General features: G+C 36.3%; 1 protein-coding gene across 1 annotated transcript; it reads right to left on the bottom strand.

Moving 5' to 3' along the window:
• Nucleotides 1-4,414: 4,414 nt before the first annotated feature.
• Nucleotides 4,415-20,174, bottom strand: LOC140148927 (leucine-rich repeat-containing protein 40-like). The gene is made up of 11 exons (XM_072171040.1): nucleotides 19,902-20,174; nucleotides 16,634-16,815; nucleotides 14,092-14,165; nucleotides 13,709-13,838; nucleotides 12,750-13,016; nucleotides 11,845-12,017; nucleotides 11,343-11,433; nucleotides 10,446-10,705; nucleotides 9,865-9,975; nucleotides 5,873-6,136; nucleotides 4,415-5,030 (listed from the first exon to the last, which is right to left on the bottom strand). The coding sequence occupies exons 1-11, from the start codon at nucleotides 20,044-20,046 to the stop codon at nucleotides 4,922-4,924; spliced, it is 1,806 nt and encodes a 601-aa protein (XP_072027141.1). The 5' UTR covers nucleotides 20,047-20,174; the 3' UTR covers nucleotides 4,415-4,921.
• Nucleotides 20,175-20,224: the final 50 nt, after the last annotated feature.

The raw sequence follows: 20,224 nt of genomic DNA, 5'->3' as shown, positions 1-20,224 counted from the left end.
TAGACTCAAAATACGCAAAACAACATTTTGTTTCTCTTTAATTATAGGTGTCATGTTTATTGATATACAGTTATCACAAACTTCACTCCATAGATTTTGTTTAAATTCTTACCTAGATCAAATTATTACAATGCACAACATATTTTAGTCAAAAAATAATGCATAACATTTACAGGGTTCAAGTGAGACTTGTAAGAGTGTACCTTTTCCACTGCAAAAATGATTTTCAACCACAAAGCTGTACAGCATTTCATTAAAAATTTTGCAGCATTTTGCTATGCCACTAACATATGCCCTGATTTGTAGCTATTCGCTGTCTAAGTGATAATGTAACAGGGTACTACACCCCTCGATAAATTTGTGTCTATATTTGCATTTTTCTCAAAAACTAAAAACACAGTGGTAACAAAAGTTATGTATATTATAGGTGCAAGGAATCCAATTACTACACTGGAATTTCAGTAACCCAAGACAAGCGGTTCGTTATTTATGATAAGAAAAGAGGTACAGCTAGAATGTACCTCATTTCCTGTCATATATACTGAACCGCGTGTTTTGAAATTACAGTGTATTAATTGGATTCCTTGCCCCAGTAATATAACATAACTTTTGTTACCAGTGTGTTATTATTTTTTGAGAAAAATGCAAAAATAGTCAGATTTACCACAGGGGTGTAATACCCCCTTAATTACCATAGCAATAGATGAATACTATTTTTGAATGGATCGCCCTTCACTACAACGTTCACATGGTACCTAGGCATTGAACCATAGATGTCAAAGAAACGCTAATCACTCACACCTGTAAGATTATACACAGGTGATGAGTGTAACCTGTTTGTAGGGCGATCCATTCAAAAATTATATTCATCTATTGTTATGGTAGTTATCCAATTATTACGTCACTTCGACAGCGAATCTACATTGGAGAGGTTATACAGACATGAGACTTCATTGGGGTAAAGAAAATGACTGTAAAGTGGCTTCAATCAAAAATAAAATTTAAGGCAACATTTGACAATACAAAACCTGATACAAATCAGAAAGATCAGCATTTCCATTCATGTTATTTGGAAGAACTTATACAAATAAATTTATAAATATTTCAAAATATTCACACCTGATTCTCAACAGAAGTACAAAATTAAATAAAGGATTTATGCTTTCATAAAATATACAAAATGAAATGATGCCCATAATAATTATGGGCTGTTTTTGGTAATATAGTATCACACATTATATTCCATGTCATTAAGGCAAATTTCTCATAAAACAAGATTTCAATAATATCCAAGTTTTTGTTGAATCTGAACTATATATATTCTTACTCTTGCAATATTGAGATAAGTCTAAAAAATACAATCTTGTTTCTTTGTGCACATTTTAGTTTTTGGGAGCAATTTACTCTATTTCATGTTTTTTTTATTTGAGTAATCCAGAAAAAATTATGTTTTCAAGCAAAAAACTAATGACATAATCTTTCAGAAGATATTTCTCAAATGGAATAAGAAATCAATAAATCCTATGAAAATTCTGTGAACCATGCATGAACCTGATATCCCAAACAGACACTAAACTGAGAAAAATCAATTTGAAGTTTTACTCAGTGTATGACTCTTAAAGGAGTATTTTGTGATCCTAGCAGCCTCTTTTTATCTGAAATGAAATGTCATAAAAACTCAGCTTTTTATGACATTTTTCAGTAGATATCCACGAAAAAAGCTGGTTCCCCAAATTTCAGTTGATTCCGATTTTGTGTTTGCGAGTTAAGCATGATTATGTGTATTACACTGCTCCATAGACAATGTGTTGTAATTTCTTTCTGGTATACCAGAACAAAATTCAAATTTTCACGATATCTTTGCTAAACAAATTAATCTGCAAGAATTTTTTGTACATAAACATTATGTAGCCAGAGGTTTCCAGTGATATAAAAATCTCAACTTTTTTGAGAAAAGTGGGGATGATGCTGTGGATCACGAAATGCCCTTTAAAAGTGAAAATAATACTGCTTTCTGTAGATAAAAAGTTCGGTTATCCAGGCTGTTTTTTTTTTAAAAGCAAAGATAGATAAAGTGTTACTCTACACATCCATGACTATAACTAAAAAATTGTGGGATATCAGGTTCATGCATGTGGCCACAGAATTGATCCATAATTTTCCTAAAATTGTGACTTTAAAAAATCCCCAAAACAATGCACATCGCATTTTGGTTTTTGGGACGTTACAGGTAACTAAATTATTTTTTAGCCTAAGATTTTTATCGACTATAAATAGCACCGTAAACAAAGGCCATTCCTGGTTAGTTTTAAGAGATATATTTGCTGTATTGTTCAGCCATGATTGACACTTCATTACTGTTGATTACAGATTTATATATTGATTTTTTTAAAATTATACATTCTCAGATACATAAGTTCCATAACTTGACAAAAATATTCCTAAATAAGAACATAATTTGACAAAGGTATACATCACCATAACTCATGCTCTTTCACTCTACCAACTTTGAAATGACATGTATTAGTTGGGACGAAAAGGGGGTTAATCACATTTTCACAACATATGCAACTGTGCTTATTAATGTTCATGAATAATGTATGCAGAAGTTGACACCAAACTATACACTGTCAAAACGTGGCTGTAGACACAAAATTAACTGCGATTATTATTTACATAAATATTTGTGACAAGTCAGGTAAACAAGTCTTTGTCACATGATATAAATTTTCAATTACATAATTTTTGTCTACTTAAGGGATCTAAAATGAGCGTTTATTGCGTTTTAACAGTATTTTTTGTGGGACATGAGAGCACCTCAGACCTATCGAATTGCATTCTGAATCGAAGAATGTCTTTCTGATATCAAATAATTTTCATTTTTGAAAATCACAATATAATACAAATTTTATGACAAATTATAAAAATTTAATATTTTTCAAATTTTTGATAGTCCTCAAAGTAAATTATATAAATCTAATGATATATTCTTAAAGTGTATGTAGCAGGGAGGAAAAGCCGACGGTCAATTGAAAATTTTGACCTTTCATATTGAAGATATGGATTTTATAACCCAAAAAAGACCTAATTTTTTTTGGTGTTTTGGGAAAAAAAATCCATATCTTCAATACGAAAGGTCAAAATTTTAAATTGATCGTCGGCTTTTTATCCCACCTACATACACTTTCAGATTTATAAAGTTTACTTCAAGTACTGTTAAATATCAAAAATATCAATTTTTAATGATTTGCCATAAAATGTGTATTAAATTACAATTTCAAAAAATCAAAATTATTTGATATCAGAATGACATTCTTCGTATTCAGAATGCAATTCGATATGTCTGATGTGCTCTAATGTCCCAAAATAAATACTGTCCAAACGCTCATACCCCACCCCTTAACATGTTACAATATACAATATACTTTTGACTCCTGAGGTCTGATATAGGCAGGTACTAAAGCATTCAGCAAATTCCTTCAGCGATGTCCAACTGCTCTTCCTGATTATCGGGTAAAAAGAACTAGGTCATGGATTGCTACACTGCTTGATCGGGAATGAGGTACTGATATGATGATGACGTGATTCAATCGGAACCCCACTTCCATGTTTATGCTATAAACAGTGCCAAATCTGCAGACTGCTGAAGAACCTTGCCCAAAACTATAGATATGACAATGATGATACAGAAGCACAACACTTTGTGTACCGGTAACCATTTCTCAAAATTGCTTTTAGTGACAAATTACTTAATTGTCTCTTGATTGCATCCTAACATTTTACAATGGTTTCTCCATGGATGCCAGTAACCAAGATCTATTGTAATAATGTCAAAATGGATGTGTACAAGTAATTTGAATAAAATGTTTCATTTCCCCAAATCAAAGAATGATTTTGAGCTTGAGAGTTACAAAGATTTGCCCATGTAGCACTTAATGTATATTAACAGCACACCATGCTACTCGCACAAGGCAAACACACACACGCTTCAAATCAAAGCGCATGTAATGGCGAAATAATCAGGGGGTACACTATTCAGGCCTTGCCGTCTAGATTTTAAAGGCGAGTGGTTAAACACTCGCTAGCATTATGCTAGGTGAGTGGTTGAATTTTCACAAATACCGCTTATTTGAGTTTATCAATCAAGTAGACCTTCGGTCGGTATTTATATTGAAATGCGCGCAAAGCGCGCTAAAATTTGTTGCTTTCTCCGGTTGTAGGGGGAATAGAATCGATTAAATGATGAATTGGCTGATTCGATAGCTGATTTTGAGAGATTCGCAGCGAGTATTATTTAATGTCTATGGCGAGTGAAAAATCGCTCACTAGAAATCGAGTTTGGGCGAGCGGTGGCGAGCAAGAGCGATCGCTCGCCTCAAACGGCAAGGCCTGCACTATTTTGCCCACCACAGGGGACACACAAATATGGTGAGGTTGGTCCTCTTTGTGTCTAATCTCTTTGGCAGGTCAGCAGATTGTCTTAATATTTGTGTGAATAGATTTGACTTACATACTCCAGCTTTGAAAATCTCAAATACTGAAAGCCATTTATGTACACACATATGACACATATTATTGAAATACCATAAAGATTCGCCTAATCAGTAACAGCACTATGGGCTCCCTTGACATATTATTAGGCACAACCTAAAAGTGTCTTCCGGTAAAATTCCCACCAGCAAATAAGAGCATGGAACCTTAATTCTTGTTGGGATTTCAGAGAAGGGAGCTCTCTATTGTACATGAAATTTACCCCAAGACAAAGGAGCCCAAGTGCGCCATTAGGCGAATCTTTACGGTATTGATCAATGCTTTAGAAGTTTTTTTATTTTACTTTTTAATACAAGGAGGCTAATGTATCATGTTAAGATAAAGTACCTGTGAGTTCACAAGAAAGACAAAACAAGTAATGATTATCATTTTAATTAGTTGGAATCCTGTCTTTGAGATACGCCAGTAATGCTGGGGTTCCTTTTGCCAGAATGGCAGGCCTCGGATTACGGAATGCATTCCCAGCTAATTGTAGAGATCTGAAATGAAAGACAGAAAAGAAGAAACATTCAAACTTGTGAAGGTGATGATGGATGTGGCCACTTTAACTTAAATGTTGCTGACCTTATCCACTAAATGGAACTATGTTTTGTTCTTATCATAGAAATGTTAGTAGCTCTTCAATTACAGGAATATTGTACAGAAATAATGAGATGATGCACAGAGCAATTGATTATTATTGTTGTCATATCACAGCTGACCCAAAAGTTGAATGTGACCTTAATTCTACATATTAAAAGAAGTCTCCGGCAATCACAACATTATTCCTTATATGTTAGAAAAATAATTATCAAGCACAAATCACATGGTTTTATTTAAAACAAACTCATAGTGACCATAAAAACGAATAAAAACATCCGTTTCTCAACACGCGATATTCAAAATTCCCGGGCGCCGAGTGCAATGACGTCCCAGTATAATACAATGAAGGCTGACGACAATTGAACAAAAATAACCATTACGTCATTGCACTTAGACAATTTCGGCGCGGAATTTTGAATATCTGGTGTTGAGAGCCGACTGCTTTTATTGGTCAATATTTTTATGGTCAATATGAGTTTGTTTTAAATAAAACAATGTGATTTGTGCTTGATAATTATTTTTCTAACATATAAGGCATAATGTTATGATTGCCGGAGTCCGCCTTTAAGCCATGGGTGCTCAACAGGTGGCCCACAAACCACTAATATTTGGCCCAATTGCCCAACTCTAAATGTAAAGGAGAACATAAGAAACCGGTGTATTTGGCCCTTGAAAATGCCCCCCCCCCCTTGTGACCCTCTAACAAATGAATTAAGTTTTACAATGTTGTTCTTCTCACCTGAGTGATTCAATAGTTCCAAGTTCAGGAGGCACCTGCATTATGTTATTATTCTGAAGATCCAAGGTGGCAATCATCGGTAATTTGCGCAATCCAGCTACATCTATCACTTCTATTTGGTTATCGCTGGCCAAGATGTTCTCAAGTTTACTCCAGGTGTAAATGACATGAGGAAGTTCCTTGAAGCGGCTGTAAGAGATGTTAATTTCACGCATATGCTCCATGGTGCTGAATTCGGAAGGTATAGTACTCAGTGCATTGCCCCTGTAACAGATTAGAATTAAAAACAAATCCATTCATCATGGAATTTACTGTTGGTTGTTTTAGTGCACCTGAGGGAAATAAGGGGAGCTGATCCTGGCATAGGGACCGGGGGGGTACTCAGTACAAATGACCACACGGGGACGTGCCGCAAATATGGGTAGCATTTTCAGCCTTTTGGTATATCAATGGCCCCTTTTTCAAAGCCTATTTTGGTATATGAATGGGTCCTTTTTTCAAAATTTTCTCAATTTTTTCGGAAAATAGCCCAATTTTTCCTAATCTAGCCAAAATTTTCCCAAAATTTTGGGAAAATTTGTAAAAACTAAGACAGTTTGGGTTAAATTCGGCCGAAAATTTTGACTTTTGGTATATGAATGGGTCCAAATTTCTTGAAAAATTGGTATATTTATGGGTCCACTTTCAAATTCTCAGCGGCACGTCCCTACCAAAACCAAACTTGAGTACCCCCGGGCATAGGGACAGGTGCAAGCTTTAGTATGGTACACAAAAATGTGTCCAATTTATGATTGAGTGTAAAGAAAACTGTCAATGATCCAGTTGCAACTCATTTCAATCAACCCGGACACTCACTTAATCACTTTGAAGTCACTAGAATATAATACAATACAATATTTTGTAAATGTATGTGATTATACCAAGGATTCTCGAGTACTAATATACTATAGGATAAGCCACTCGTTTATGCGCAAATGAAGTCAGTCACACAGCCAATGCGCGATCATGCATGTGATGGCACGCGCTGTGTAGGAGTGTATTTTCTGTGGAAGAGTTGATGCATGTGTACGTCATCGTTTAAAAAAAAATTAAATGGCGAAAAACGGCGAACAATTGGTCGTTTCTTTCCATTACTATCATATTTTGAAAAACCAAGCAAGTAGCTGAAGAGTTCCCTCAATATGCTAGGAAAATATTCTGTTCGATGATGACCCCATGGCGAGACTGGCTAAATCAGCTGTATTTTTGCCGAAAAGGGTCCGAATAATTGGCAGTCGATGAGCGCCATATTGGAAAAATAGCTTGAAATAGACTTCCTCGACAGTCGTTCAAGATTGAGGAGATTTTAGCCTGACGATGTTAGACTTAATCAAGACGGAGTGTCGTTTGCACTGTATCGGTCTAAATGTGCACATTTCATACATAAAATTAGCTCGTAATTCAATAAAACAAGTAAAATATGGGTCTAATATTATCTCTACTAATATAAAATTTGATGAAAATGGTATTTCTTTCTTAAAACAAATAAACGTACTTTCAAATTGCGTTACAATCGTACCTGTTCTTGCAGGTCTGAAACCAAGACTAATTTACCATTCGGATGCCCTAGCAACTGTCAATCAAATACAGGATAAGTCCTTTTGACCAATAAAGCAGTAACACGCATCATAGCCGTTCACAAGTACGTAAGTTTTAGGCTTACCACCTCGATGCATAGCAACCGGCATAGCAACCGTCACTCAAATTGCCGGCGAAGTGACTTCATTTTTTATACAGGGATTGAATACGAGTGTCACGGCCCTGATTATACCTGATCAGGTCTCATTAATATTTACAAAATTGAAGGCTATGAAACGTTTAGTAACAAACAAAACAAATGGATGGCATTTAAATGATCCTATAATCTTGTGGATCCCTAAGATGGACATGTCTGTTGCCTTGGCTGTGATTTAGTCTACAAAGGAAAACCATACAGTTTATACAGGTTATTCGTTCCTTGCCCATATCTTTTCAAGAAGTTTATAAGTCTGTTAGTTTGTGTCAAATCTTTTTGTTAGATCTGTACTGGTAGACATACTGCAAGTCCATTAAGTACTGGTAAACTTACCGGTACCTCACATCTGAGTGTGTTAGTCTTGTCATCATTTGCATCACTATTGGTAGACTTACCTCAAGTCTAAGTGTGTTAGTCTTGTCATCATTTGCATCTCTACTTGTAGACTTAACTCAAGTCTAAGTGTGTTAGTCTTGTCATAATTTGCATCTCTACTTGTAGACTTACCTCAAGTCTAAGTGTGTTAGTCTTGTCATCATTTGCATCTCTACTTGTAGGACTTACCTCAAGTCTAAGTATGTTAGTCTTGTCATCATTTGCATCTCTATTGGTAGACTTACCTCAAGTCTAAGTGTGTTAGTCTTGTCATCATTTGCATCTCTACTTGTAGACTTACCTCAAGTCTAAGTGTGTTAGTCTTGTCATCATTTGCATCTCTACTTGTAGACTTACCTCAAGTCTAAGTGTGTTAGTCTGGTCATCATTTGCAAAGAGCTTTTAATAGAAATAGAGTCGCAATGGATTATATAATCTTTTGTTAGTTTGATGCCGATTAGAAGTTGCGACAGGCTATTCATAAAAGTGGTACCATTGTTTGAAGAAAGGGGTTCCGCCATTAAATTGGTCACTGATCCGGCATCATATTAACGCTCTACACAACAGGCGAGTATCAATAAGTGACCACGCTACAGTCATGTGTAAGGGCAGTCATGTGTAAAGTGGTACCATTGTACTCATGTATTCCAAATGTGTGCTTGTGTGGGTCTGAAGACTATAAGGAGGCTTTAGCTGTCGATGCCATCATCTTTACCACCCACCTGACGATAGGCGTTTCATTTAAATAAATTGAATGCTCTTGGTGATCGATAACACATTAGAATGTATGAAGGCTGCCATGTCCAGTCCATATATCTGTATTACACTATAATGGTAATCGCTATACGTATACATGTAAGTATAAGTATAGGCCTATGAAGGTTGTTTTTAAGAAATTTCCATTTAATCTTATTTTAAGAAGGAGATTGGTATAGAAATAGTGGCGTGCCCAAAGAGGGGAGGGGGTTGGGGAGGGGCAGATTCCCATCTGTGAGAAGTCTTGGGAGGGGAAGAGAGGGAGGAGGGTATATGGAGAATGAGAGAGGGCTGGAGGAAGGAGAATTAAAAAATATAATAAAGACAAGTAGATAAATAGAAATATAAGGAAAATGATGTGAATGAGAGAGGGAGGGTGAGAGGGGACAATGAGAGCGAGGGCAGCCATTAAATCGATGTCACTGCCTTTATTCGTTTCACGTAATTAAAACGCCCAGTCAGATGTATTTCACACCTACCAAACACAACTCACCCAATTTAGCAAACTGGACGTTGAATGTACACTCTCATGAATATTGATTGGCAACATTTTCCAATATGTCAGCGCTCTAATCGGAAACAATAGAACAATAGACCCTGCAGAGCGTTGATCATTTGCATCTCTACTTGTAGACTTACCTCAAGTCCAAGTGTGTTAGTCTTGTCATCATTTGCATCTCTACTTGTAGACTTACCTCAAGTCAAAGTGTGTTAGTCTTGTCATCATTTGCATATCTACTGGTAGACTTACCTCAAGTCTAAGTGTGTTAGTCTTGTCATCATTTGCATCTCTATTGGTAGACTTACCTCAAGTCTAAGTGTGTTAGTCTTGTCATCATTTGCATCTCTACTTGTAGACTTACCTCAAGTCCAAGTGTGTTAGTCTTGTCATCATTTGCATATCTACTGGTAGACTTACCTCAAGTCTAAGTGTGTTAGTCTTGTCATCATTTGCATCTCTATTGGTAGACTTACCTCAAGTCTAAGTGTGTTAGTCTTGTCATCATTTGCATATCTACTGGTAGACTTACCTCAAGTCTAAGTGTGTTAGTCTTGTCATCATTTGCATCTCTATTGGTAGACTTACCTCAAGTCTAAGTGTGTTAGTCTTGTCATCATTTGCATCTCTACTGGTAGACTGGTAATCTTGTTGAGCCCAAGGTTGACATCCACTACAGTTTTAGACAGCAGTATCAAGCTATAACAGGAAAATGAAGGAAATGGTATTATCTAATGATTTTGAGTATTTTACAGTTAATACTAGAGACCAACTTTAGAATAATACTGATAATGTGCCTCAGTCATAACCTGAAATGATAAACCTAACTCTAGTGTCATTCTAGTGTTGGAATGCTTAACAAGGAGGGAGTGTGTCCTTTTTCTTTTTCAGATGTGTGGCAGTCAGTTTTTTTTGTTGTTGTTACAAAATGACTTGATCTTTTCAGGTGACCTTCTCCAAACCATGATCAGCTTGTAAAAAGCTTGAACAACTGCGATTTTTCAACATACTTTAGGCTGGGGTGGAAAAAAAAGCTCGGCTTACTGATGTCAAGGCTAACAGAAAACATAACTATCAAAAAGAACAGGTACTTGTTAATTGGTAACACTTACAAAAGAGCAGTAGGCCTATTACTATTTTCATAAAAAATCTAAAATTCATTTACTTACTTTGGAGGAACTTCAGTAAGCAAATTCTTGCTGAAATTCACCGCTTCAACTTCTGACTCCTTGGCTGGTTCCCATAAAGTAGCAGGGACTTCAGTAGCTTTCTTGCCACTATAATCAAATGTCTTTCCTGCTACTGCTGCTGTCCTGCCGATATCTGCTATTGATGCTGAGGGTGCTGCTCCACTGTCTGTGGCGTCTTGGGATGATGGTTCTTCTTCAATTCGACTTCTGAGATACTTCATTAATCCCATAGTACCTCTCTGCAAAGCAATTGGTAAGTTTGAAACCCTCTTACTAGTAAGACCAAAAGCTGCATGTTCACAGAAGAATTATAGTTAACAAGCTAGTCCTTGTGAACAGGGAACTTTTGTAGCTTTATGTGTTTATGATACATTGCTAAGCTTGGCAGAAAAACAGACTCTGTAATCTGTATGTACCTCACTGTCAACTTATTCAAGGTAAAAAGGTTGATAACTGCTATCTATCCAAATATTTCACTTGTTGGAAACAGTGCTGTTATTCATCTATTTATGCAGTCATGCTTGGTAAACTTAAGGTGCAGTTGCTGGTTTTCTTATTTAATAATTTATTGAAATGTTGACAATTTTATATCTACAAGACAGCAATAGGGAAGGTGGTAGACTATACATTCTAAAGTACTTGTGACCTTAACATTATAAATTTTACATTATTTTACATTATTTTTTCTCTCTCAAGAGGGTAAACAAGATAGCGAGCACGCAAGCAAGCAAGCAATCAAGCAAGCAAGCAAGCAAGCAAGCAAGCAAGCAAGCAAGCAAGCAAGCAAGCAAGCAAGCAAGCAAGCAAGAGAGATGAACCAATAACAGCTCTTTGGACAGGGGGAGATATTACTTTCCCTTTAACACTATGACTTACATTCAAAATGTCCCTTCGTATACTTCTCATTGGATTGCCATCTAGTACAAGTGATTTCAGCGTAGTCATCGTACCCAACTTGTATGGGAGGCTACATGTAATGAAACAATACAATATGATTAGTAAAACCCACTGTGCCTCGTAATACCATAACGGCAGGCAACATGAGAAAACAATAGATTTTCCTATATAAATTCACATACAAAAAGTGGATTTAACCCTCTAAAATGAGCTTTTGGGGGCTAACTTGAATAGTTTCTATCTTTTTCATGATATTTTTCATGATATCCCATTTTGGAACTAGACAATTTAAAATGAAAAAGTGGGCTTTGTTAATTTTCTTTATAATTTGGACCTTCAATTTCGCTGCATCTACCAAAAGCTCACAGATCTTGTTGTCTCTGATATATTACCCTCATTAAATGAAACAGATACACAAACTCTGCAATATTGCACATGTATACACATATATTCAAACTAGAACTGTATAGCATTGACTTACTTTGACAAGTCATTATTGGTCAAATCTAAGCGCTGTAAATTCTTCAACAACATAATGTCTTCATGTAGTTCAGAAATCTTGTTATCTCTAAGATCCAACACACTCATCAAACCAAAGTGTTTGAGATGTTCTGGCGATATCTCTGTGATCCTGTTGTTACCTGCATGTAATTCCTATCAAAGAATAGGAAATTTAATAGATGCTAAAAGATTACTGTGAACAAGAAATGATTGAGCTGGGATAATGTAACATTATAATTTTGGTGTCATTCTATTTTAGCCAAATTCAATGTCTTGAAAATGTACTTTTCTAGTACCAGTAGTTTGATAACTTTCCAAGAGTTTTCTTCAGAATTGAAAATAATATCTTAGAATGGATAATATGGACTTTTAAAAGTTAACATACAACAACTTGGAACAGTCCAGCTGCAGTGTGTAAAGCATTTGTAAAGCTGCACTGTGTCAAGTATCTATAAAGACTATAATATTTTCTGCCTTTAGATTTTTGGGCTGATCAGGGCCAGCGTTTGAAATAAGACGCGTCCTTGCATCAAATACCTGTGAAAGTAGACGCGGACCTACGGTACGGGTCCGCGTGACCCGTAAAAATTGAAACAAGCAAAAATCAGAAAATCCTAGTTTAGTTGTTCCATTGGAAAATCTGGTTCACATAATACGTCCAGCTCCCTAGGTACACTTTCATTTTAGTTTCCCATCAAGTTTTCAACCCAAGTTTTCAATTTTCTTGAAAATTAGTGAGGACCCTTGAAATTTCAAAGGCAAGGGTCCGGGGTCGGACCCATGAAAATTGGTGAGGACCCTTGAAATTTCAAAGGCAAGGGTCCGGACCCTTGGATTTTTTTTCTTATTTCAAGGCCTGATCAGGGCATAAATAAAGTAACAAACCTTCAAAGTGGCGCAGGATCTCATAACTGGCAACCTTGTGATTTGATTATGCCTCAGATACAGCTGTTCCAGTGATGTCATATCTCCTAATTCTTCTGGCACTTCTGTTAGCTTATTATGTGTAGCATCCAGCATTCGTATATCCTTCAGTATGCCTATGGTGTATGGAAGTTCCTTCAAGTTATTGTTGGACACATTCAAGGTCTTCAGTCTTCGCAGGCTACCCAAAGATGTTGGTAGAGATGTGAGCTTGTTGTTGGATAAATTCTGTAAAATTTCCATTTGAAACATATAAGAAAAAAGATTTTTGAATGAAAGTGATTTAGGGAACAACCCAAAAGTGAGGGAGGGGGGTCAAAAAGTCCGATTACGTTTGTAAAGAAGTAGTTAAAACATTGGTAAAAGTTGATATTTTTTTAAGGATTTAAATATAATTGTAAAATTTTAGTATTTTCTGAAGTATGATATTCACATTTTACAGTGGTTGCTTCAAAATGATTTCAAACTTGTAAGTTAATTTTTTAAAGCAGCTGTACCGCACTTTGAATCTTTTTTATTTGAAAATCCAGCAAGAAAAAATATTTCAAATAAAATAGAATTATTGTTTCTTAAACGTGATCAATATCCTGCAATGTGCAATGTCGCACCCCTCCTCAACCCCATCGACCATAGCGACGGCCATGTGCCCAATGAATACGAATTTGGATATTTGACACTTACGTTAGAGGGGAGGGGAGGGGGTTAGCCTTCTAAAAAGGACTTTCGTTTATAGGGCTTCATTGAACTTTTGGGTTGTTCCCTTAGCTTTCTTTAGTTGCTCAAAATGTATGGCTTTGATAATATATTTTTTTGCATTATAGTTATAGCAGCTTCATGGGTCAATGCTCTAGCTACATAGCATATTGTTTAAACCGTAGTTCATAATCATTACTCCTCCCCTGATCCATTTCAATACCTACCAAATCTTCTACATGAATAAGATCCCCAATGTTTTCATTCAATTCAGTCATCTCATTGTGTTCTAGATGTAAAAACTGCAGGTTCTTCAGGTTAAACAGATCATCTGGTAATTGAGTCAATTTGTTGTGACTGAAAAGTAAATACATATTTCATTATTTGTTGCCTAGAACACTTACATTGTCATTCAGTAATGGGATCAGATACTGGGTTCACATTATAATTACAGGGATTTTTTTTGCAGACAGACTGATAACATAGGGAAAGGTCTGCTATTTCATTTGGCCAAACTATTAATGAAAGTGATATGTAGCAAGTAACCTTATTATTTGATCTATTAAATGAATCAAATTAAAAATCAATGAGTGCTTGTACATGTATTTACCTTAAATTCAGCCTCTGTAAGTTCTGCAGTTCTCCAAGGGCTTGTGGTAATGATACCAACTGGTTATCATGAATCTATGTGAAATATAATAAAGAGACAAAAATGCAATTATGTTACAACTTTCATTGGTTTCTTACTAGAGGGGCCCGCACCAGTCGGTACTGTTTTGGTATTTTGGTCAAATTTGAACTCCAATTGGGGGGCACATGCCCTCATGCCTCTATAATGTTATAAAAATGCTTGCTATTGGTACTCACTGTGGACATTTCAGTGTCTGACAGATGCCTTTTTCTGTATACACATGACTCCACCCAAACTAATTACAAGACCTCTTCTGCATTGAAGCTGGCTTTCTCTTTTAAAGTGAATTTTTATTGAGATCGCATGCAAACATTGAACATCTCATTTACATAATAATGAACCCATGTCTGTGAGCCCATTTTAATGGCCATTATCTTATTTACATAATGGTTTTGGATTCAATGTTTAATTGGCATAGTCCTCTAAATATTTTACCGTAAAGTCCTATGGTGGAGGGCCTTTTTGTTGTGTAGTCCTACAAAGGTGGGGTGACTGCTGGTACATGTTTTACCGTACAGTCCTATGTGTTTATTTTGTTGTCCTAAATTTGATTGCTCTCCTTGGTCTCTTCGTCATTTAGATAACTTTCAACACCAACCTTCCTAGTTTAATTCTTTCAATCAAAATTTCACTCCTCTGCTAATGATGACAAGTGAAAATCGAAGTAATACTGCAATATCAATATGGAACTACACCTTTATCTTGACAATTAATTTGCTCGCCTTATTCCTTTTAAAGGAATTTTTATTCTGTATACACATGACTAAGGGTTAAGGGTGCTAGTCAGATGCTGAGCAATCTGGTGGCCAATTGTTTCTTCCAGAGATCATCAAGTGTACTTGACTGATTAATGCTGGGCAGTATAATCTCATCACAGCAACGTAGCTGGGATTTTTTTCCAGGGGGAGGGGGGGCAAGCCCGCTGTATGGGGTGGGGCCCAAATCCACCAAATTTCCCTGCACTTGGGGGGGGCGGTGGCCCAAATAGACAATTTTGCTTGGCTTATTGATAATAATCGTGATGGTATTGCATATCGTATGGATTCCCCATCTCTCTGCCCCTCCTCTCCCTCTCTCTCCTCTCTTTTTTCCTCTCTCTACCTCCTTTTTCCTCTTTTTTCTGCACTAGGGGCAGGGGCCCAAATAGGCAATTTTTGCCAGGGGGCAATTGCCCCCCTGCCCCCCCCTGGCAGCTACACCACTGTATCATCAGTCACATATATTTGATAATCTCCTGGAAAAACCAAGCATTGTTGAGTAACCACAACCAGCATCCTTTCAGTCGGAGGGCCATCATGCGCGTTTTCTGTTAAAGGTCAAATTATTAACGGACGCGACCTTGGCAAAAATGACCGTCGCACTCTTGGGTATGCTTTTTTACTTTTCCTTGGAAAATTTCGATTTGAAATGTATCGTATTATGTGTAGCCAATCATCTTGGGCAATTAACAAATAAGTTTTATTAGAAAATATCTTCACAATTCTCTACTTGATTTCCATTTTGTCTACTTTTGTCGTTAGAATTAAGTGATTTTTGCGTTTGCTTTACCTTCAAATTTATTTTCGTTGCTAAGGACTTCTAACCCGGATATTTTCTGTCTTAACGCTTTAATCATTCTAATTTTTAGCCAGACAAGTAATTTCAACCTTTATCTATCGATTAGTCTTTGTCCCAAATTTTGAACTTAAAATTCTAAATTGTTATAATAGTTTAAATTGGTTACCCAGATTAGGCCCATCGACGAAAATTAAGTAAACAACTTCATAACAATACCGCGTGACTTGACACCATGAACGAGTACATCGCACGTGACTTTGTTGCGCCTAAGCGCGCCATTCATCTGCGCTCAGTGAAATACGCTACGCAGTTTAACACTGCTCGCATGAACCTTCTCAATGCTGTTGTCGCATGGCCTACTGTTTACTGGTATTTTTCCGTCTTGTAAAATACCCTTTTCATCCCGGCAGGTTTTTGTCTTAACCAACCAAAATCTTGATTTTTTAATATGAGGATAATAAGCCATGTTTCTAATCATATGCAAATTCCTGATTTATGAACTCGCACCATTTTTAAAATAACGCAGCTTTTCTTACTCTTTTAGCTCAATTCATTACAAAAATTTGTGTTTATGTGCCCATATCATATTCTTTGCAAAGTTACGGTATTTTTGTGAACATATATGGAATGTTGAAAGCCTTTCTTGTAGTTATATATAAAATATATAGCTATTAAGAGTTGTAGAGAGAAATTTGGAAGCTTTTAAAACTGCAACCCAAATCAAGCAAATTTAAATTTTCGTTGTGTGCGTATTCATAGCGTACAGTTTAATAATAGCGCGTCAAAGTTGAATGGCCCTCCAACTGCTTTGCAGTAAAACAGCTCTAGGTTTTCACAACATCAATCTTTGTTCAGACCCTTCAATGAGCCCCTATAAATTATGTAGGCCTACATACTGACTCACATCTAGCACACTTAGGGCAGGTAGCTGCCTGATATCTTCTGATATTTCTTGTAGCTTATTGGATGCTAGAATTAGCTTGACCAAGTCAGTTTGTTCCCACCATCTATCGTCTGCATCATCAAGAGAAACAGTTTTGCCTTCTTCTGGGACGTCTAAATTGATGCGCCATACTGTATCTGGAACTGTAAGAAAATAAAAAACAATAAAAAAATTGATCATCATTAATATTTTCTTCAATTTATCTGTATGGTGAGATTAGGGGAACTTTATTGTGACTTTAAAATCATATTGTAACGTTTTGTCAAAATACAGATGTTTACATGATACAATTAATGTTCGCACTAGCTCGAGATACTCTAGCTAAAATACAGGTTTACATTTACTATCTTGTTTATCTTGCTCTACTGCAGCTAGATCGCCATAGGTAGGCCTACAGAGCAACCGGATTTTTTTTTGAGAACAAAAGTATACTGTTACGTAAGACGAAGAAGAAACCCGCCCTACTCATTATTTCACTGTACTTATTGTAATTTGCCATAACACATTACTATGTCTGGTTCCATACAGCAATACGCAGTATTGCTGTCTGGTAAGCAGGTACGAATAATTCCGCGTGAATTGAGACGTCGGAGCAGATCAAACACAGAGGACTAGCCTACATCCCGTATCCTACTATCACTCAAACAAGCAAATCTCTTCACGAATTCACTCACCTTGCGATCCTACATCATCAGTTGAAACAAACATCTAAGTTTCCAAAAACAACTTTGTCATTCCTCAAAACTACATGTACAAGTAACTTCATTAATAAAAAATTGAAATCCTACTTAGTATTACCCGTTATTGAAAATTTTGTTCGATTTATGTGAACCAAAAGAACGCATGAGTCGAGTTCAGTTGACCAAAATGGTATCTCCTGCCTCCTGGTCACCTCAGATATGACGTCAGTATCAAGCTGCTTATTAAATATTCATGAAACCGACCACGTGGTCACAATCGGTGGATCGGATTGGTTGAAATCAACGCCACGTTTTTGACCTTACACTGTTGTGCACAACTATCTCATTTTGGAAAATGGATCTCATTTTGAAAATCATCTCAAATTGGATAGAATTGAGACCCAATTTGAGAATGAATTTGAGTACCAATATGAGATCCATATATCACCCAATTGGTGCTTAATACATTGGCGCTATCAAATGTTTGTCATTTCGTGGTCAAAGAAGTTGGGGATCACCAAAATTGTATTTTTGACAGAGCAAGGCCTAATTACTCCAATTTAATAGCTGAAGTAGTATTGGGAATTTGTGCTTGCAGATCAGCTTTCTCTGCCAAGAAGACAAGGTCAATTATACTATGAAACATCTTATTGTTGATACATACTTCAAATTTATGTATCCCAATTTATATATCAATCAGGGTTTTGCTTCAGTTTTCACTGCATGAATTATTTCCACATTAGCTGTTGTTCTTTTCATTTTTTGTAGCAAAAACAAACAACCTGAAACCAACTATCCTCCTGGAATTTATAAGTCCTTTGTTAGTGATTGCGTTTGCGATTTTCCGGGGCAATTTTATGAGTATTCAGATTTTAAGTTTGTGAGATATTCTGATATTCTGATGCTTTAAAAATAATTTGAAAAACATTCTCTTGATTTTTTGTTTTGGAAAGGAAACAAACAAGAAAAACATTTTTAAATTCAACTTTACCTTATGGTAACCACGTATGCTCAAAAGACCATGAACAGCAATTAAACCCATACTTGACCATGAGAAGTCTAGACACTGGTTCCATACAGTACCATACTTCACCAACTATAATAGTTAGCAACTTAGCACCCAATAAAACCTAATTGGGTGGATTATATCTCAATTTGTCATCACTCAAATTGGATCTCATATTGGATCTCAAATTGCTTCTCAAATCTATTCAATTTGAGAAGATTACAAATATGAGATCCATTTTCCAAAATGAGATACTTTTGAATATCAGTGTTACAGGGGTCATAGATATGCATATTCATGTATGAAAACAGCGATGCGGATATAGTATCATCACCGGGACTGAGAAATGCGACATTTTTTATCTTTGTACCGGGGAATTTCAGACACGGAGACTCCGCAGAGATTTCTACAAATTCGTCCAAAGGTAACCAAAGGGTTGGGGATCGCATTTTTAACTATCACTAAATGTTTCGGAATTGAGGTCGGCTAAAAGTAGACCGTTTCGGGACTGTAATTGGTGTAGATGTCACAATTTGAACAGTGAGCGATAAGTGACCAATTTGACGTTCAGCACAAGTGTTTAGCCTTACTCAGGGTGACACATTACGTAATCAACACAAAGCTTAAATTGCGAGGACGTAGTGAGTGGATAAGAAACTGACAGCGGAGATACGAACGACACGCCGATTTTTAGTTGTCAATCATGAATTGCCGCAACGTTTTAGTATTTTACTGCATGGCATTCCGCAAGCACATGACCATGCCATATTTTTCCAAAGATCATCTCATATAAAGTAAGCTGAATTGTGCGATGATCTGTTCTTTTGTACATGTAACATTCCGATCGCTTTTGATCACCTATCATCGGCAAATTTGCTTGAAAACATGTGAGTTCATTGTGTAAACATATATTTTTAGCATGGACACAAATGAAATTACAATGCAATGCAATATTTTAATTACGGCAATGCAATTTGAATGCGCAGCAGATCTTATACTAGGCTGCCCGCTTTTAGGATTGGCTCGTGTCTGGTTCGCACTTGATCCAATAGCACATACAATGCATACTGGATATTTAAATTTTAATGGTAGTATGATAATGCTGTATGTGCAATTGTGCATACACATACATGTATAAGGCCAAGTAAAAATAAAAACATGTTTCTCGTCCGGGTTTTAAAAAATTATGAGAATGAGGGCCTTTTTATTTTTATTTTTTTATTGGAAAACGCGCTAAATACCTGTATTTGGCACCATATTTCGGTATTCGACATACAGATTGATATCTGAGAAAAGGAGGAGGCCCTTTTTATTTTATTGTTGAGAGGTAGACCCCTGTATTGATCACAAAACTCTTCTTAAATGATGTATTATGCATTTACAAAGCCGTAAAATAAGTTTCAACTTCTGAAACATCTTTTTCAACAAGTTATAACTGAAAGTTTACAAAATAAAAGAAATTTGAAAAATCTTCAAAAAATGAGGAGGGCACGGACGAGAAACATGTATTATTTTTTACTCGGCCTAATGAAAAAGCACTTGCCTGTTGTGAGATTCCTGTTTGACAGATTCAGCTGGCCACTTTTTCTCCCTTGCTTCAAAAGTGCTTTAGACACACCATCTTCTACCTTGACAGGTTTTTGGAACCCTGCCCTAGGCTTAAACGGTGCTCTACCTCGCCTCGACATATTGCACTACTTGATCGTTTTCAGCTCATTTACCGCAAAAAACATGAAATAATTTTGAAACCCCGCCACTGTTTACATGAAACTGGTGATGAGTTGGAGTTAGCAGTGTCATCGGTGTTGCCACCCTGAGTCATACAATTCACACCCAAGGTGCGGCGTATAGACCTGTTGAAGGCGC

This window comes from Amphiura filiformis, chromosome 1 (genome assembly GCF_039555335.1).
Source record: "Amphiura filiformis chromosome 1, Afil_fr2py, whole genome shotgun sequence".
Classification (NCBI taxonomy): Eukaryota; Metazoa; Echinodermata; class Ophiuroidea; order Amphilepidida; family Amphiuridae; genus Amphiura; species Amphiura filiformis.
Note: the sequence above shows the minus strand (reverse complement) of the source record. Positions and strands in the feature narration are given on the sequence as shown.

Bases quoted from the DNA above. Each gene is read 5' to 3' on its own strand.
- LOC140148927 (XM_072171040.1), bottom strand. From the start codon at position 20,046: ATGTCGAGGCGAGGTAGAGCACCGTTTAAGCCTAGGGCAGGGTTCCAA. The intron at 16,816-19,901 runs GCAAGTGCTTTT...ATTTTCTTACAG, and splicing joins AAACAGGAATCTCACAACAG to TTCCAGATACAGTATGGCGC. The intron at 12,018-12,749 runs GTTTGTTACTTT...ATTCTTTGATAG, and splicing joins GATCCTGCGCCACTTTGAAG to GAATTACATGCAGGTAACAA.